Source organism: Struthio camelus, chromosome 1, assembly GCF_040807025.1.
Source record: "Struthio camelus isolate bStrCam1 chromosome 1, bStrCam1.hap1, whole genome shotgun sequence".
Classification (NCBI taxonomy): domain Eukaryota; kingdom Metazoa; phylum Chordata; class Aves; order Struthioniformes; family Struthionidae; genus Struthio; species Struthio camelus.
The window spans coordinates 134,922,850-134,942,371 of record NC_090942.1 but is presented as its reverse complement, the minus strand read 5'-3'; the positions used below and the strand labels follow the sequence as shown (position 1 = coordinate 134,942,371).

Here is a 19,522-nt window from a genome sequence, read left to right as displayed (position 1 = left end):
TGTACTAAGATGATATCTTGAGTGTCATTTCAAGCGTTTGTATGTGGATAGGACATGGCCTGTGCGTAGAGAAATAGCAACTTCCTCTCAAAGGAATCAGGCTGTAGAAAACGTAGGCATGTTGTGGGAGAGAGTATAACTAAACGCTTGCACGTATGAGCACTTTTTTTCGCCTGACATAAACACGCAGCTCTGGGTTGTAGTTACAGTTCACCCTGCCCCCTGGAAAGAAAGTGCCATTTTAAGTTTACTTTGTGAAGAATTGCTAGGCACCTACTTTCTATAAAGCAGTCTTCTGCCTAAGTGACCATCTTTTATCTCTTCCTACTCAGTGGATCCTTACTCTGAAATCCCTCGTTTGCTTAGTTTCTGTGAGAGGCTAGATGAAGCAGCTGCCTTGGTAAAAAAGGGCTGGAGTCAGTGATCTGCAAGGTCCTGTTCAGTCCCATGTTTGTCTGCTCTGCTTAACCTTGTTAGGGAATTGGATATACCATACTGTAAATCCTGAAGAAGCCTATAGGAGAACCTTAACTTTAAAAGTAGCTCGTACTCACTACTGTGTACTTGATTGTATTGTTAATGACATTTGCTGAACTTTTAAAGTGCATATGTAAACACACAGTGTATAATGTTATATTTCTTGTTTCAAACTTCAGAAAGACAGCCTTCTTGATGAAAGTTAAATGTTTCCATAATTATTAAGGCATTATACTTTATTTTAATGCTCATGCGTTGACAGATCAAAAGTGAAGTGAACAAGCTCTATAAATTGTTGGAGATTGATATTGATGGAGTCTTTAAGTCCTTACTACTGTTAAAGAAGAAGAAATATGCTGCTCTGACAGTGGAACCAACGGGAGATGGGAAATATGTAACTAAACAGGAACTGAAAGGATTGGACATAGTCCGAAGAGACTGGTGTGATCTTGCAAAAGAAACTGGAAAGTGAGTTTCTTTGTGGTGATTGTCCTTTTTGCTCACAGTCTCTGTTTTGAACAGTACACTCTTCATAAACATTGGATATCATGTGGCTGTTATGCAGCCATGCATATACAGATAATGCCTGAACAGTGTAGATTGGTAGCTAATATCAGTTTTAGGGCATCCTAACTGATTTTTGTAAGAGGTGTTAAACATTACCTTCTGACATTGGTAACAAATTGTACTTGTGGAAGTCCAAATGCTTCTAATTTCACTGTCTGTTTTTATATCTTCCTTCTAAGCTTTGCATTTTTTTTTTTTTTTTAGCAATTTATATACACAATTTAATAAACCAGAGCTGAAGTCTTGTAAGAGTGATAGGTTCTATCAGTGCTTGGAGTCAGAGGTTCACATTTTTCAGAGATGGGTGAAGAAGCTAGCGGTCAGCTCTGAGCATCCTCTAGTAAAGCTGAAAGCACACTCGGTGCATTCTGAAGACTGTAAGAGAAAAAGATCCCTTCCCCAAAGATCTTTTCTCTTCCATTTTTCAAATGAGGCCCTTCTGATATTTCATTAAGATGATAGTCTACTGAATTGATGATCATTTGATTAATTATCATTGCACAGAGCGCTTTCATGTTTAACTTCAACAGAGATAATGCACTCGAGAAAGAAAACTGGAGTGGGTGGAGAGGTGGTCATCTGGAGGCTGACTAAATTTATATTACATGGCAGCCTCTTTTAAATTTAAACTTAAATAAATTGTGGTCCAAATGTATCCCAAAATGGATACTTCTTTGCATTTGCAATAATATACCACACGCGTGTTTACTGTTCTTTAAAGATTTGCATTTTCCGAGAAAAGATGCATCATAATAGAAGCAAATTTTTCCAAGTTAGGAATGTATTAGTAATTAAAGCTATACAAATGTTTGAGAGTGTTCTTTAGTGACTAACTCTTCTGCAGCTGGCAGACCTTCCAGCCACATTTTACAGAAATAGGCAAGACTGCTTACTTTAACTTTGTATCTTCCTCCTCCCTCCTTCCCCCATAAATCCTAGGTACCTGCTACGGAATAATAAATGGCAAAGTAACATGTGAGCAAAAATTAGAAAAAAGTTGAATTAATTCCAAGTCATTGTTTAGTATTAAAACTATTTCCAGTCATTTACTTTCTGGTTAAAAAATAAACAAACACAACATGAAATATCCTGGCAGATTTTTATAACTTTTGAATTAGATTTCATCCTCAGGTTGTTTCTTTAGTTTCTAGAGATAACGCAGGAGAAGACACAAATGTGTTTACTGTAATGGTTTTATTTTATGTTTCTTAAGCTTTCTGTATTTCTGAACTCTTTTTTCAGCTATGTCATTAGTCAGATTCTTTCTGATCAGCCCCGAGACATAATTGTGGAAAATATTCAAAGACGACTAATAGAAATTGGAGAAAACGTGATCAGTGGCCAGATCCCAGTAAATCAGTTTGAAATAAACAAGGTAAATGTGTTATTCCCATCTCCTAGTTTTGCTTTTCCAAAATTTACTGTATTTAAAGGTGTTGTGTGGTGTTTTGTTTATTCTTCCACTGAATTCAGGTTAAAGATATTTAATCATGTACAATTTCCTTGAATGTTTGAAGATACTACTATGACTTCTTGTCCCTTTATTATCAGTGATCTAGGAACAACCCTGGAAAAGTGATACTGTTCCTAAAAAGAACTGATCAGCAGTCAACATATTTAAACATGAACTACCAGGAGTGGATAGGTGGCAAATAATTCCCATGTGGGAATAATTATTAAATAATTCCCCCCCCCCAAAACCCCAAACCATAATTTGCATATGTATTCATTATTATGTTCCCTTCTGGAAGGTCCTCTTTAGCAATGTTCAGCTCTTCATAGAATTACCTCAATCTGATTTTTCTATGTTTATTGTACCTTTTGAAGGGGGTTTATTTCTTGTTTGATACGGGAATTAAAAAAAACCCAAACTCCTCCCCTATTTTAAACAACATTGCTATCACATTTATACTGTTTTCCTTTTTCACGGATGTTTACTCCTGGGTGCCAGTTCAGTATTGTTTTATGCGTTCACTTGACTTTATGTAATCCTAATGAAAAGAAAATTAATCATTTCTGTTCTGACAGTGCCTAAAATCATCCAGTCCAGCATTTTAGTTTATTAGATACTGAATAACATGGAACAAACTGCAAGGATCTTACAATAAGAATAAAGATACCTTGTGGAGATGGAGGCCAGTCTTGCTTTCTCAGAGTAGTGAGTTTGTGTCTCGCCCAATCCTGCTCTCCTCCTGAGAGCAGGAAATAGAAAATCTCCTGATTTTCTATTTTTTCTATTTTAATGATTCTTTGATAGCTCGCGTTCTGTTTCTAGGAAAAGTTTTCTCCAAATCTTTATTTTATGTTCTTGGTTGTGAACACTTAAACTGAAGAGTACAATGGGAAAGAGTCAAAATATTGTTGTTAGTTTTTTATGTTGCTTTGTTTTTTGTTTTTTGTTTTTTTTGGAAACGCATACAAAAGGTTGTTGTTTTTTATTTATTTCTTCAAGACTTTCCTACAGTAAGAAGTAAAATAATCTGCTTCATCTACAGGAGCTTTAGGAAACAGGATTCTGTTTTTAGTTAGTTTTTAGTGAATCCTCAGTGAATCCTATATTTTGGTCTTCAATTCCACCCCCTAGCCGGCTAGGGGTGTTTCATCAGTAGAGTGTATACTATATGGACCCTCTCACTCTTCTAATGGAAGAGATTTTCATAATTTTTTTCCATCCGTAGTCTCTTTCTGTTGCGGGCCAGCCGTCTGTCTGTTTTTTAAGACTGCATTAATGGTTCAGTTAAGAAATATCTTCAGGTTGTCATTATCAGTGTTAGAGTAATTAGGGATTTTTGCAGCCTATTTAAAAATTTAGTCATCCATTTCTTAAAGACTGTTCTGAGTGTAAATATTCTAACAGTACTTAGTATCTCAGTAAAACATACATATGGAGTAGTTTTCATTTTAAATGCTGAATATTCCTGTGTTTTACTACTTTGGAAATCCTAAAATTTTGTTTCACTATTAAGTTGTTTTTAAGAATTAGAATGATGACAAATATTTCAAAATAGCACTTTACGGTATGGAAAGGAAAGAATTTATTGTGAAATCTCCGTATATGGAATATATGGGAAATATTTAAATCCAGATGTATCCTCTTGCAACACAGCTTATTAAATACACTTAACTACTTGATATTCAGATCTGCTTTATGACCTGAACGTGTGCAGGGATACGGGGAGTAAGTTCTGGCTGTATTTCTATGTTTTCCTTAGTATTTCCAGCTTCAGTTTATTTTAATTTTTAAACAGTTACAATATATCTGTAACTGTTACAGCCTATGATGTTTTTTGTTACAGCCTACTATGTTTTTTGTTGTGACATTTTTCAGGCAGTAATTGGAAAAGCCTCCTCTCATTTTATTAGTAATAATATTTAAAGAGTACGAAGAACTGGTACCTAGGACTTAATGTCTGGGAAATACATTTATTACAATTTGTACGTCTTATTTTTGTCATGTCGCAAATATTCTTGCGAATAGTAGATGGATGAAGACAGCTACTATGTAATCTTGTCTTCTTCTGTTCTCAGTTGTCTATCACCTAAGTAAAATAGTTTTCTCTGAGTTATTTGTCTGTTTTTCTCCTTTGATCTCTTAGGCATTGACAAAAGATCCACAGGATTATCCTGACAAAAAAAGCTTGCCACATGTGCATGTTGCCATGTGGATAAACTCTCAAGGAGGCCGAAAGGTGAAGGCAGGAGATACAGTGTCATATATCATTTGTCAGGTAAAAATGTGTTTGTTTATAGCTAAATACTAGGTATTGTTTTGAGAGATGGCAAAGAAAGGCAACTCAGCTCCTTTAAAAAAAAAAAAAAAGTTTTGATATCTCTTTGCAATGAGATTATGCTGTATTTTAAAATAGTCAGCCTTCTGTACTAAATTCACAAGAGTTTTACAGGGCCAGAAAGGATCACTGTGATCTACTTGGCTTGTCTAACCATTCCCATACAGTAACCGATACAATTTTGCTGAATTAATTTCTTTTGGGAACTGGAAATTATGTTTAAAGAAAATATCTGATCCTAATTTTTAAAGAGAAAAAAGTTCTAGTGATGAAGAAACTGTCCTTCTTGGAAAGCTATTTCGCGGTTATATGCTGTCATTGTTCTTTCCAGTCTCAGCATGCGTATTTTGAATTCCTAGTCATTGGATCTGGCAGTACTTCTGTCTGCTAGACTGGAGAATTTGAGGAGCCTTCTGTTTTCAGGTTTTTGTTTATCTTGTAAATGCTTTTAAAACTTGGGTAAATGATGTAATCTTAGCGACAGTTGGAACAGCAAAGTGGTTGCTTTTCTTTGTACCTCTTGCACTGAGACATGTTTTCCTTTTTTTTTTTTTTTTGCACTGTCAATTTTGTGTGCTTTCTTTGCACACAAATTGCATATGTTATGTAAATGTACTGTGTCAGTGTCAGATATGGATTTTAAACAGTTTTACAAATTTAACTGAAACTTTCTTGTTGGTACATCTGAGAAATGTTTCTGGCTACAGCCCTCTATTACTGATTCATGTTCTGCTGGTAAGTATTCAGCGTGATATCCTTGGGGTTTTTGGTTTGTTTTTCTTCCCCCAAAATGTAAGCTGGATCAGAATAGAATTCAGTCTCTAGCCCTTTGCCGAGGTACTCCTTCGCCCTCCCGACAAAATATCCCAACAAGAAACCCCTTAAATATAACACTGAGACAGTACTGAGCACGTACTCTGAGTCTCGGGAGGAGAGTCTCTTTGATTTGTAGTCACATTGCTTTACTCTGAAACTAAGTTGCTAGAAGGTGTTCAAAAATGCAGTTATGAACGTGGTATAAGCGTGTTTTGGAGGTGTGATTGAGAGGGAGGAACATGCCACACTACATGTAAGTGGGAAGGGATTGCAGCACCCATCTGCATGAAGCATAACTCACAGCACAAAGCCACATATCTTATTATCCTTTAGCATATTCTCCTTTCATTATTGATGAGTTGACTGCTTCTTTCCAGCCATCGCTCCGCAATGCTTTCATTACTCTGATCTTGAATATAAAGTCAAGGAAAGTTTAAATTTAAGGAGTATAAACTCCTCAGGAAAGTTTCTGCCATCCAGTTGATGAAAGCTCGTTTAGGACCACGTAGAAGTAGCTGGAAAAGGTTTTGAGTTTGCTTTTTGATGGCAAGTTTTTTTTTTGTCAGCAGCGGCTTTCTGTTCGTCAAACAGGCTTGCTTTCTTTCTGCTGGTGTGTTCACCTGATGAAGTTCTGTAGGGAACTGTTGTGGAATTATCCTGAGGTTACTTTCCACTAAATGAAGCTTCGGTGAGCCAGCTTTTTCTCCTGCAAACTTCTCTGCCTGTTGGTAAACTTTACTTGTCCTGGAAAATACAGTTGTTATGGTAAAATCAAGAAACCTTTTTGTTTCGTTCAATATCAGTGCAGTGTTCTGAGTTACCATACCGTGTGTTTGACATCTGCTTAATGTTTAGCAGTTTGTTCTAAAAGAACATGGCCTAAAACTAAATTGCTGTGTCCCTGCCTGTTTAAAGGCAGGCAGGCTAAATTCTGCCGATAAGGATGGGAAGTATTTAGCATTCTTCCTCAGCTAGCACTGTCTATTGTGTGTATTAAAGGAATGGAAAGAACACAGATGACATATGTGGAATACGCGACCACATTATCTGCCGTTTCGCAGCAGAGAGATGCTCAGAAGAAAAAAGCCATGGATATTCTAAAAATTCTGTTGCTTGATTTTTGTATGTTTGATGTGATTGTCTTTTAAATTTTTTTAAACATTTTTTGAAACACGCATAACTTTGTAACAAGTACAGACATGAACAATTTATATATCATTATCTCAAAAATATATACTATAGTTTGGATTTGCTATAAAAAGTAAGTGTAGGGTGGATTAGATGGACCAGGGGATGTCTTATGCCAATCTGATGGACTTGGTAACATCTGCAGTGGACCGCTGCTTCAACTCCTTCATCTTTTAAATACTGAAATGTATTGTTCTTTTTTATGTAATCTGGAATTCTTAGCCTGGCATGAGGAAACTGCCAAGACTTATGAGAGTTGGGCAATGGGTATGGCTGAGCAATAACACAATACAAGAGAAGAATGTACTTGTTGAAAGAAGGAAGCTGAAGGAGTTGCATTGCAATTATTTTTGCAAAGCAGCTGGCTGAGCTGAATAGTCCTAAATTAATTTTGTTCTGAATACTAAGTTGTATGAAAGGAGTAGGAGGGACCAATGGCATGTAGTCTGTCTTTATTAGTGATGGGTTTTCAGTACATGGTTGCTGACCCTGTTGAAGCCAGTATCTCATCTTAAACTGAAGAATGAATGTGCTATATGCCAATGCATATGGGTTTTATTTTGCCTTAAAAAAGGCAAAAAATCGCCCTGTACTTAGGAAAAAATTTATTCTGATTCTTCCTCCTCCCACCCCACACCGAGTTAAGGCTTACTTCTGTCACTGAAAGCTTGTTGAACTACTACTTTCAAGTTTGACAAACATTGAAAATAAAATTTCCTAGTATAGTTGTGGACGGGGCATAACGCTCTACAGATTTAATGAGTTATGTTTTCCAGAAGAATACAGTCTGCCTAGAGCTGAAACTTAATTCCTTCATTAACACTATTTTCATTTTAAATTAAGTATTACCTACTCTAAGTGAATCATTTTCTCCTATTCTTCCTCTTTCTGTTGGAGAAGAATTTGATGTATACTCTGAGCGTCGGAGTGGTGTTCCTCTTGTGACTCATGAGGTCACTAAGTATTTCTTTCAGTGTTTTCACTCCTTCAAATTGATAATATTGTCTCTGTCATTTGTTTGCACGCCAATGACTGCTGGTCTGCTCCCTCTGACTGTTCATTTTATTTGTTTTTTTTATAGAATCTCAGCATACCAATTTCCTTGCAGAGCAGATACAGTTTTGATATCCCGGACTTGGAATTTGCTTGTTGTATAAAATGATAATGTTAGTTTAATACAAAGTGAATCTAAAATGCATGCCCTCTGCATATTTTTAGCTGGGCTGATAGTTACAATGCGTTTTCTTTGTGCATTTCAGAATTGACAGATGGGACTGTTTACTCTGTCTACTCTTACTGATTTGCACATGTAGGCTGCAATAATACAAGCTGGATTTACATTCTTGAACTTGCTAGTTGATGCCAGCAACAGCAATACAATTTTTTTTTTTTTTTTACTACTGTTGAATTTGTATTGGATGCATGATAAATCAACCAAGAGAGAGCAATTGTGTAACAACTTTGCGTTAAAATAATGCATGATACTTGAAGCCTAATCCTTTGTATAGACTGAATGTGGATTTTACTTTTTTCACACTTTGTTTTGTGTCTCCGTTCTTAGGATGGATCAAATCTGAGTGCCAGCCAGCGAGCATATGCTCCAGAACAGTTGCAAAAACAAGATAATCTTACTATTGATACTCAATACTACCTGTCACAGCAAATACATCCAGTAGTCGCTAGAATATGTGAGCCTATAGAGGGAATTGATTCTGTACTTATTGCAACATGGTTAGGTAAGTATTCTAAATTCAGTTTGTTTAAAGAGTTCCAAGAGACAAAATGAGAAACTTTAATGCACTTCTCTTAACAAAAATGCTTCCCAAAGTCAGTCCTCCTAGAATGAAGGATAACTTGTGTTACATAGTCTGTAGAAAGCAGCTTGGATGGTACGTTTATTTATATGACTTTAGCAGAATAACACTTTTCAGAAGGTGCTCATTAAGATGAGCTTAACCTTTGAAACCTCGTTCAGAGTTTGGAAAAATTCCTGTTCACAAATGACAGTGCTGCTTGCATGTCTTAAGTTATTGAAGTGCCGTGTAGTCCTGGAGTATACGGTCTCTAGCATCTTCCCAGAGAGAAAACAGTCATAGTGAAAGGGTACAGATTTTTAGTGGTATGTAAGCAACGAGTTTTTATTTCTAGAATTGACCTCCTAGATAATGAAAACATAAAAGCCTTAGTAATGGGTCTTCCTTCCTCCATGTGGGGTAGGGAAATGGCCAGAGAAAAAAGGCAGAGGAAGTGCTATGAAAATGTAAGTACTGCTGGTGGCCACAGAATTGCCAGTTTTTATTAAACAAGTTTTTATTCAAATGAGCAGTGTGGAAATGCTCTTAGTGTTGTTTTTACTTTTTAGAGAGTGCCAAAGGAATTAGAATTAGAGATTTTTCTACCCAACTCTGAGTTTCTCCATGTCTTCCCCATTCCTTAGGCTTCTTTTCTGGAAAGAAGTATAGGTCCTGAGAATTTTTAAAAGGTTCAGGGTCGGGCTCTTTCTCTGAAAATACCATGCCATGTCTGTAATTTGCTTCAGTATTGTTTCTTCCCTGAAAATGGTCATCAGACACGATCTTTTTGATGAACAGAAATTTTATGATCTGTATCCCAAATCTAGTCGCTTACTTCTTAAAATTGTGTTACCCATGGACATGGAAAACATTGTTAATCTTGCTGGTTGCTGAATTCTTGACAAGACTGTCTTCTCCCCCAGAAAATATATGTTGGAGTTGCATGGTGTCCGCTTAATCAGCTGCTATTTCGATGCTATATGCATGTCCATAGGAGTGCAGACTTGCAGAAATGCTTTTGTTCAGAAACTTCGGAATGCTTAGAAGAAGAGTTAGACGGCAGCATTTTGTGTGTGGGTGTTGGCCAAGACCCAGGAGTTAATTGTTTTAAACAATCAGGCAGTGTGCAACCTGGCAGAATGGTTCATGTGGGCCAAAGGTTCGATTCATGATGGGCGCACAGTTTGCACTTAAAATGCGTGCAGGTGTAAGTTCCTGTCTTGTTCCTTCTCGAGAAGGGTGATTGCCATGAAAGATCCTTATCCCCCAAGACAGTTTGTGTAATGTGCAGCTTCTGCCATCTCTGTACCAGGTTCACTGTAAAAAAAAAAAAAAAAAAAAAAAAAAAAAGTAACGGAGGAGAGCTTTGCTTGTTGTGAGAGGGTGAGCACAGATGTGGCTGCATGGCTGCAAGGATATTTCTTGGAGGCACTGGTGGTTGCCATGTGTGCCCAAGAACTTGGGTGCTTTGAGGAGGTGTCAGCCCTGCCTGCATACACGGACTGACCGTGCAAGTCATTCTGGTTATGTGGCCTGGCCTCAGTGTACAGCCTTCCATTGATGTCAAAGTGGACTATGGGGCACTTCAAACCAAAAGTCTAGTGCTCTTGGTTTAGATGAAGCAGTTTGAAATGGAGGTAAACTTGTAATTTGTTTAGGTAAAAGGCTTAAGATTTCTGAAGCTAATTGATTTCTTGCAAAGATTTAGTTTTGTAGAATTCAGAGTGGTTCCTCATTCACAACAGGTCAGATTTTCAGAAAAGACTAGCTCCGTCCAGGCATCTAAATTAAGTGCCTAAATCTTAAGAGCTGTATGCTGCTTGGTAGCATTCACTGTTTGCAATTGCCTTTGCCACTTTTTGCCATGCAGTGCATTCAAGGTGAAAATTTCTTTTTTGGTCTATAATAGCATTATGCGGCTGAGAGCTTATTAATAGTATAGTTTTCAGTTAGTCTGAAAACCTATATGTGTCTGTTACAATCTTAGATCTGAAATATGTTCAGTTTGACCTTGCTATGCTATGAAAACGTTACCTCCTTCTCCACCTTTGTTTCCTTGAGAATGTTTAAATCGAGTTTGCTAGTAGTCATGTCTTTTTCAAAACTTCCATTATATTTAAAATGTTATTGTTGTACATTTAATCAGAATTGTATGTGAATTGTTGCATGTTAAGTTATTTTATGATTTTTTAAAAACAATATTGGGAGGGTAGTCAAATATATTTGTCTCTAAGGAACTGAAAATAGCTTTAAGTGTACAAGATGTCTGAGCCCATCGCTCTAAAACAAACAAGAAAATTATCCTGTGTTATTAAGTTAAGCTTTTTTGTTTAGTGTTTTCTTCATGTTACACAGCCAAATCCCTGTTGTTTTTCCTGTCCTCTTAAAAAAGAGGATATTTTCCATTTTGAAGAAGAAAGCTTCTGTTCGGAAGGATATCAGAATTATCATACTTGGTTGCTTCCTCATTGATAGCGTCTTCCTCTGTCTGATCTGATTTATTTTGTTCTGTGGAGTGTATGTCTATATAGGGAGAGTGGTTCTAGAAAGAACCATAAGTTGTATATTTAACAGAATCTCCTTTATTAGGTGAATGTTTCATTAACATGTCATCCCAGTAGTCTGAGCAGATAAAATTGAACTCTGGGAGCAAAGCTTGGCTGGGAGCAAAGCTTGGCAAAGCTTGGCTTATATTAAAATGAGCAAAAGCTTTTTTTTTTCCCCCTCTTGTCTGAGCTCAAAGCAAATTATTTTAACTAATCTATTTTAGACGCTGAAGAAAAAAAGCAAATAACTGCGCCTAAAAATTGCAGAGAACTCTTTAAATATCACATTTATTCACCACAGAGTCAAGCTGAAAATTCTTTTGTCTTTGGACTTTGTAGGAAGTCTGTCTGGCCTTTGAGAGATGAAAATTCATTGCTCCTAAAAAGGAGGACCTCACAGGCGTGTTTTTTCATTCATTCTCTTTTGTCTTTAAGTTCTTGAGGGGAAAAATAGTGACAAAATGAGGCTTGTCAAGGTTTGTGATACTAAGATGTGCAGTCAATAAATCGGATCGTAAGTGTTTGGAGGCCTTGCTTCATCCTGAAACTACCTGTATTTTTTTAAACAAAAAGAACTATATTGCAAAACACTTATTTTAATATATTGAAGTAAGTTTTTTGTTCCTGTCTGTTGTTGGTCTATATATGCTACTCCCTGTTGTGTTTCCCCCCCCTGCCCCGTCACATCCTCTATTTTTTTTCCTGTATTCTCAAATATATCTAAGCACCATGGAGGCAGGGTCATTTAACCGTGGGATTTTTGTAGTTGTTACCATATAACATCTTTTCCTATAAATTGAGGAAGATACTGGCTGCAGAAAATAAGTTTTATCCTAGACTGTGCCATGATCTCCTGAAAGAGAGGTGCTAGTGCTTTGTAGATGGGTGTGCTGTTGGTGCTCTGTAAATTGTTTGACATTTAGGCATTTCTTAGGAAGATTATCTAATTTTTGGGAGCTAGTCTGGGTTCCTCATCAACCGTGTCATTGTACTTCCCAATACCAGTCCCTCCTTGCTGCCAGAATCTGCCTGTCGATGCCTTTGGTAAGGAAATCCTCCACCACCTTAAAGATACTACTTTTTTTTTTTTTTTCCTTAGCCATTTAATTGGTGCCTTTAATATTTAGCAGTTACCCTTACTAACTCCTCTTACAGAAACTGGAATAGCTGCGGTCTCCTCATGGCATGTGAGAATTACATAAGGTTCCTTTGGGGTTTTTTTATTACTCCTCTCATGCAGTGAAGAGAGAACAGAGTGATGGAATTGAAGATTAAAGAAAAGGTGAAAGTCCTTGACAGTACAGTAATACACTCCGAAACATATGAATTTTCATGTTTGCCATCTGACTGGATTTTTTTTTGAGGTGCTCTAGGCCTATGGAGAAACTCAGCCTTGCTAAGCTGTGTTATATGTGTGCTTTACTGAGCAGATATTCTAAAATGTCCTGACTGCCGTGACTGGATGAGAAATGTGAGATGAAAGCCTGCAGGTACATCTCTGCAGATGCTCGAAAGAGAAGGGATCTCTTCACTGCAAGGGGAAGTGCAACCCCTGCGGTGGGACTTGCAATCAGAATTTTTTAACAGTGCAGGTTTTGCTTTAATGACGGCTTTAGAGGCTGGATTTTTTTTAGGGAGCAAGTTGTCCTCTTCTTAAAAAGCTTTTTTTTTTTTTTTTGTGTTGGTAATATGTCTAAATAAAATAAAATACTGTTGTCTTGAGCTAATCTTAACTGTGCGTGGAAATGTTTGTTGGAAGTTGACCCTACGTTTGTTTCAGTGTTAGTGACCTGGTCGATCGACTATTTACTTACCTAATTCACCACGTTAACGTTCAATTGGTCCCATGTCCAAGAAGTCCTTTTGAGACTCCTGTTCAAAAAGTGACCTAGCTTTGAAATACAGCAGGATCTGTTTCCTGCAAACCTGAGAAAAAATAAAAGCATGTGTTTTCCGATTGAAAATGCCTTTTTCGCTCGTTTTATAGTCCTGAATAAAATTCATAGTTCGTGATTTGGGGATGTAGACAGTGGGACTTGAATAGTTACAGGATGTGCGGAGCTGGACGCTTGACGTAGGTTTCTATTTGTGTTGCTCAGGATTTTGATAGCAATGCGCAGCCTTCACCTCTAGGTGGCAGCACCAGACACTCTTTTCCTTTGTCTCCCCAACATCTCAAATGAGCCAAGGTAGAAGCAGAGAAACTTGTTAGCTCGTATACCTTCGAGGAGAGCCTGCGTTCAGACTAACCTGCATTTAGAGTACAAGAACCAGAAACAAAACCCAGGCTCAGTTAAATAGTCTGCGGAAGTCAGTAAATCTGAGAGCACTTTCCCAAATGTTTCCCTGAAAGCTGAAGCTTTGTGATTCTTTGCTTCCTGTTCAGCACTCCTTTTATTATCTTGACAGAGCGCAGGAGCAGCAGAGAGTGGAAATTCCAAAAAAAAAAAAAAAAAAAAATCTGCAGAATTTTTGATTTGAAAATACTGTCAATAGTAAAATATATTTTGCCTTTTTCAGTTTCTTAAACGACATCTTTGCTTGCTAGTTAATAAATGCTATCGTATTGCAACGATCAGGAACAACATCTGGAACTTTCTTTTATTACTTATTTCTATCATGGCAACTTGATCTGCATTTTTTTTTTTAATTTTTATGCTTTTTTTTTCCTTTGTCATGCATGCAGCTTGGCAATTTTTGTGAGGTTGGAAAGCCTGTGTGCAGATAATTTAATAATAGTCCCAAAAGTGTTTTGTATTTGAGTAAGTCTAAAGTCCCTTTGATTTTTCTCAATGTCATGTAAAAACTAAGCGTTCAAAGAAGTTAATTGCTTAAAGTCTCATCCTATTCATTTTTTGAAAATTGCAAAAAACATTTTTATTTCCATCCATTAGATATTCCCTGTTTTGTTTACCAAATAGGGTAGTGTGACCATCATGACCTGTTGCAAGAGGATACAAGTTGGTGTGCTAAAATGGATTAACTGAACCAACTAACTATCCCTGAAAGGACATAATAGATAAAATAGATCCCAGTTCCACCAGATAATTAAGGTAGGCATGTGCTTTAAAAGCCTGAGTTGTAGTCCCTTTGAATTCGCTGGGGCTGTTTGCACACCAAAAGTTAGGTGTACACTTGAATCATCACAATATTTTTCAAGTCATTTTCTCCAGGCAGAAGAGCTAAGAAAGTTCTGATAGGTGTGGTTTAGATTCTACTAACAGAGAAATACTTCTTTTCTGTTAAATTACTACCAAATATCCATGTGCTTGTTTGCTCTCACCATTTTTGACTGAACAGTGGAAAACTACAGTTGACTGAAAGACAAAATACACCTCCTTTATCTTTCATTTAGTGAAATATTTTGCTCTACTGTCTTTTGGGAAACAAGATTTCTAACTGAGCATTTAATAGGATCTGTATGATAAAGTTGCAGTGATTTTTTTTTTTTTATTCCACTTCTGACCTTGTACTGAAGTGAGAATGTCTGTATTTACCATTACTGTCTTGGATCCAACCTATTGCATATTTCAGATGATTTTTGGTCTTTCCCATTTTGCAACAATCTTAATATTAAACAACAGTCAAGTCCCCTTCCTAAAACTTTCACCTACTCTGTGTTTGTTGCAGAATGTACTTTTTGGTTTTTTTTTTTTAAAGATCAAATATATTACCAACCATTTTTTTCCCCTCCAAATTTCACCCCCCAAGCACAGAATCTTTTTTTAGGGCGCTGTATGTATTAGAGTATACAGTATGCTATTAGGATGATTTTTGTTTTGCTTGCTCCTCTTTTTAATGAATAGAGGAAAATGGTATTAAAAGTTTAAGAAGCTCTTTGAGATAGAATGTGACCCTTATGCATTGATATTTCTTTCTTTTGATGAAATTAAAATTGGAAAGAGTGATTATGTTTTAGTGAAAATCCTATTTTATCAAAAACCAGTAAAACTTTTTCTTTCTTTCTATTCCTTGAATTTGTTTTGTTTCATGCTTGTAAAATAGCAATTCAGAATAGTGATAATAAAACCACAAATATCAAACCTTTTCTGTAAAGAAAGCCTTTGTCTGCTTGTATAACATAATTGATTTGTGGATATGATAATATTTAAATAGACTGACTGAATTTTGTTCCCATACATTTTCTTTAGGTCTCTCAGTACTGAATGGTAAGGTTAGGAAGCATTTTAGCATCTTGCTCCACTTTCCATTTATAATTTTTTTTCCAATTTTTTTCTGTAGTGATTGTTGCATCTGTTGAAGTTTACACGTGATGTAGGATGATACATGGTAATCTTTTACTTGGCTTAATGAGTCCTTGTTAAAAGAAATTTCTCAGTGCTTCCCTTTGATCTTTTTCCTATTAATAATAATATAAACCATAGTTTTCTAAACATTTTCCTGTATATGCCCTTTAGATTATATTTTTTCTAGAATTGCTATTTTTTCAAGTTTGAAAAAATTATGAATCGAATAAATGGACTTTTGAAAGGTTGAACAGGACAAAGGCAAATGTGGATTTTTCTCAAGTTTACTTTGGCAGTCTTGTTCCTCGGGCAGTGAACTCTGTGCGCGCTTGCTTGCTTATTTATTTATTTGCGGTTGAATCGGTATTTTTAGAATTGCTTTTGTATATTTATTTGTTTAAATTCTGCAGTTCAGGCAATGAAAAATAAAGCGTTTTGTCTGCAGCACTGTTGTTTTAAATGCTGCTGCTGAATTTTAACCACTGCATTAGATTGAAACCTCCATGCTGTTAACCACTGAGCCAAAATGAAATCGACCACTGCATTGAAATCAGAGTTGGCAGTTCTAGACGGACTTGAAGGAGTTGGTAATAGCAGTGCACCCGCGTTTCTTTAATGGGGTTTTTATTCTCTGTTTTCAGTTTTAATGGTGCCATTTTGATTTAAAGACTGTTTCTTAATAATGATGCACATTTTTATTGAAATATTTTCAATGAAACTTAAGAAGAAAATAACAACAGAGCCATCCGTTAGGAGTGGTTTCCTCAGAAACAAAATGTTCTGTTGCATACTCCCATGATAATGCAATGTGCTTATTTTATTTATAAAGCAATCTTGTGTAAGAAAATAAGTAGACAATTTCTTCATGTTTCGTGAACCTTCATTTGTGGTTAAAAATTGTAAAATGTCTATGTGTTTTATAAAGTTTTTTTTTTTCCTAAGGATAGATTTTTAGCTTCTGAATTTGCATTTTGTAACTTTTAACATCTGCTTTACCAAGCCTATAAAAAGTAAGCCTACTTGCATGGTTGACCTTTTAGTATTTGAAATTTTTATTCCTTATTGACAGGACTGGATCCCTCCCAATTCAGAGTCCATCACCATTACCAAAAAGATGAGGAGAATGATGCCTTGCTTGGTGGCCCAGCTCAGCTCACTGATGAGGAGAAATATAGGGATTGTGAAAGATTCAAGTTTCGCTGCCCCAAATGTGGAACAGAGAATATTTATGACAATGTCTTCGATGGTTCGGTTAGTTTCTTTTATGACTCTCTTCTGCTCATCAGTGAGGGGGAAAATACTTGTAGAAAAGAGAGCTTTTTAGATGGGATTTGTATGATGCAGGAGGAGATACCATATTGTTGGAGTCCTGTTATTTATCACTTTGGAACAGAAATTTGCTGATAGGACAGTGCTGAGATGTTTTTCCCATTTCGTTTGGGAACACTGTACTCCAGGAGAACATGTGAGATTATCTTGCTTCATTAATCTCTTTGCCCACTTTCGTGAATGATTGTTACTGTAACTTTTAAGGAATCCTTATCTTAACACCTTAGTAACTTGCAGTTCTCTGTTTAATGAAACCTCCTTATAGCAATAGCAATTTCTTATCCTAAATCATGTTAATTGCAACAGAACGTTTTTAAAATTTATGTTTATCCTTTTACATCCCACTTCCATTCTTGACGGAAAAGTTTTTCTGCGTTATCTTTCCTTCTGTCTTTGTATATTGAACATAAAAAGTCATAGGGGTACATTCTTGTTGGGAAGTTCTGCCAAAAAATGTATCTCTGACCTTGGATCACAACTTGAAATAAGGCCAAGTATTTAACTCTACAGCGATGTTATGCATGTATTAGTCATTGGCAAATTAGCAAGCTTCAGAGTAGTGAAAACCTTGAAAATGAAAGCAAATAAATCTTTTATCTAAATTAAAAGTAATTATTTTAAGTTAATTTGGACAAACAGCAGATGTTTCACATTTTTTTGAATCAAAATAAAGCAGTCTTTGGAAGCAAGTAAGAGGAAAAGACAGACACAGATCGAGCAATACTTCGTAAATCCTTGACTTTTGTTCATTACAGCTGTAAATAAGCTAGTTAATTGCTCAGAGGCTTGACAAATTGCAGATGGGCTAGCTGTAAAGAAGTGGATGTCAAACTCTTTTTTTTTTTTTTTAAAGAAAAAAAAAATCTCTTCCACCTGGAATTTTTAGTGTTGTGTTGGGGGTTAAGCCAAGATGGATCAGAAAAGCTTAGGTGTTAAGCCTTAACTAGAAAAATAATTTTGTAAAATTTTTGTAACCATCCAACCTAACAGGATGTTACTTTAATGCGAAGTCTGCCCACTTAATTTTAGCTATTCACACATTACTTCTAGGAACTGGAGTTTTAATTTCAGGCATTCTGACGGTTTCAGGTCAATGAGATGGATAAACTTTTAAAAGCTATTCTTTGCACTTGGGGAAAATAAAATAGTACCACCTTATTCTTGTTTAATGAGGTGTGTATATGTAGCACTGTTGGTAATTTCTTAATTGATACCTGTAAGATTGATTTCAGTGTTCTGATCAGTCAACTTGGGCAAAACTTTTGTGTCCTTGATAAAACAATAAACCAGTGTTGTGCTGTTTGGCAGGCAGTGGCTTGTCCATAGATTAATCTTTTTTTCAACATCATATGTGGCATGATCTGTTTTGTGGCAGATGAAGAAGCGTGTTCTCCAAAAGACTTTTCAATAAGATGAGAATGGAAAAACTGTGTGTTGTATTAGAGAGGTCTTTATGGATGTGTGGCCAACTGTGGTGGGAAGAAAGAAGGCCCAGGTTTTAGAAATTTAACCGGAAAAAAAGACTTTAAAACTATTCTTTTTAAAAATTGTGTACCATGTCTGTGCAGGTACTTCATACAGAAACTTCTGTGGTAACTCAGCTGTCATCATCTGCTGTCATGATGTACTGTTTCTAAACTTCTATTTTTAGGGGCGGTTTATTGAACCCAGTTTGCAAAGGTGCAGTAAGAGTGAATGTGAAGAGCCTCCTTTCAGCTATGTGGTTCAAATGAACAACAAATTACTGCTGGATATTAGGCGATACCTAAGAAAATATTACAATGTAAGTATTGAGAAAATATTCTGTAACATGAATTGAATTTTCCAAGGGGTGCGGTGTTTATGACTGTCATGATACATCCTGAATAGTACAAAACAGCAGCATCAGTGGCAATACCGAACTTCATGAAAATCAACTATCAATCAATACTTTTAAAATACTAATTTGGAACGCTTATTTTTTCAGATCAGTCTCATGTCAAGATAGTCATATGCATATAAATTTTTATACCTGTTTTTGTCAGCATTATTACAGATGTAGTAGATCTCTCTTTTCCAGATTTTTAAAGGAAGAAGTTCAGATACTTGATTATCTTACTGCTTTTGAGAAAATCTGTGAAGCCTATCAAGTATGCAGATACCATTTTCTTATGTAATTTAAATCTGATTCTCTTATTCAAGTCCAAATTGACTTGTGTTGCATTATGTTGTGAAAAGAAAAAATGGGCCTAGTTATCTTTAAAATTTAAAAAGAAAAAGTCATTTATGGAGGACAACAGGTGAAAATCTTATGAATCTTTCTTCATGAAGGTTGGGAGGAAGAAGAACCAGAGCGGAAAGATGAGTAGTTAATTAATTTGGTACAGAACTTTTATATTCGGAAAGTGCAAGAAATACAAAATGCCAACAGTAGATCCTGGAGTTGTATGGCATTGTGGATGAAATATATGTAGTATCTGAAAATCCCATCTTTGCACTGTTCTAAATGGTGACTGTTAGGAAAAAATCTATTTATTTTTCAGTTGTATTAATAGAGCTTGCATCTCTAATGTGCTGAAGGCTTCATATTTTGTGAAATGGCAGCTAGCCGTTTTGGTTAAATTTTCATAGATTTCCTTCATCCCATGAGGTGCTTTAGGTTTTTGGTCATCTAATGGAGGGCCTGTTTTCACAGCTCTCTGGTTGTCAGACATCAGTTTTGAAGGAAGTGGTAGTATTGGGTGGTCAGAACGTCTGACATCAAGGTCTTGGATATACATCAAAAATTAAAT

The 19,522-nt window shown here is 36.1% G+C and overlaps 1 protein-coding gene across 3 annotated transcripts in view; it reads left to right on the top strand.

The window, feature by feature from the left end:
* The window catches only part of POLA1 (DNA polymerase alpha 1, catalytic subunit), a 217,964-nt gene that overhangs the window by 83,798 nt on the left and 114,644 nt on the right, over window positions 1-19,522 (top strand). For all 3 annotated transcript variants that reach the window (XM_068917389.1, XM_068917406.1, XM_068917397.1), the window contains 6 exons: window positions 740-945; window positions 2,287-2,419; window positions 4,641-4,772; window positions 8,398-8,572; window positions 16,492-16,673; window positions 18,403-18,534. In XM_068917389.1, coding sequence (XP_068773490.1) covers window positions 740-945; window positions 2,287-2,419; window positions 4,641-4,772; window positions 8,398-8,572; window positions 16,492-16,673; window positions 18,403-18,534 — 960 coding nt within the window. The remainder of the gene's footprint in view (window positions 1-739; window positions 946-2,286; window positions 2,420-4,640; window positions 4,773-8,397; window positions 8,573-16,491; window positions 16,674-18,402; window positions 18,535-19,522) is intronic.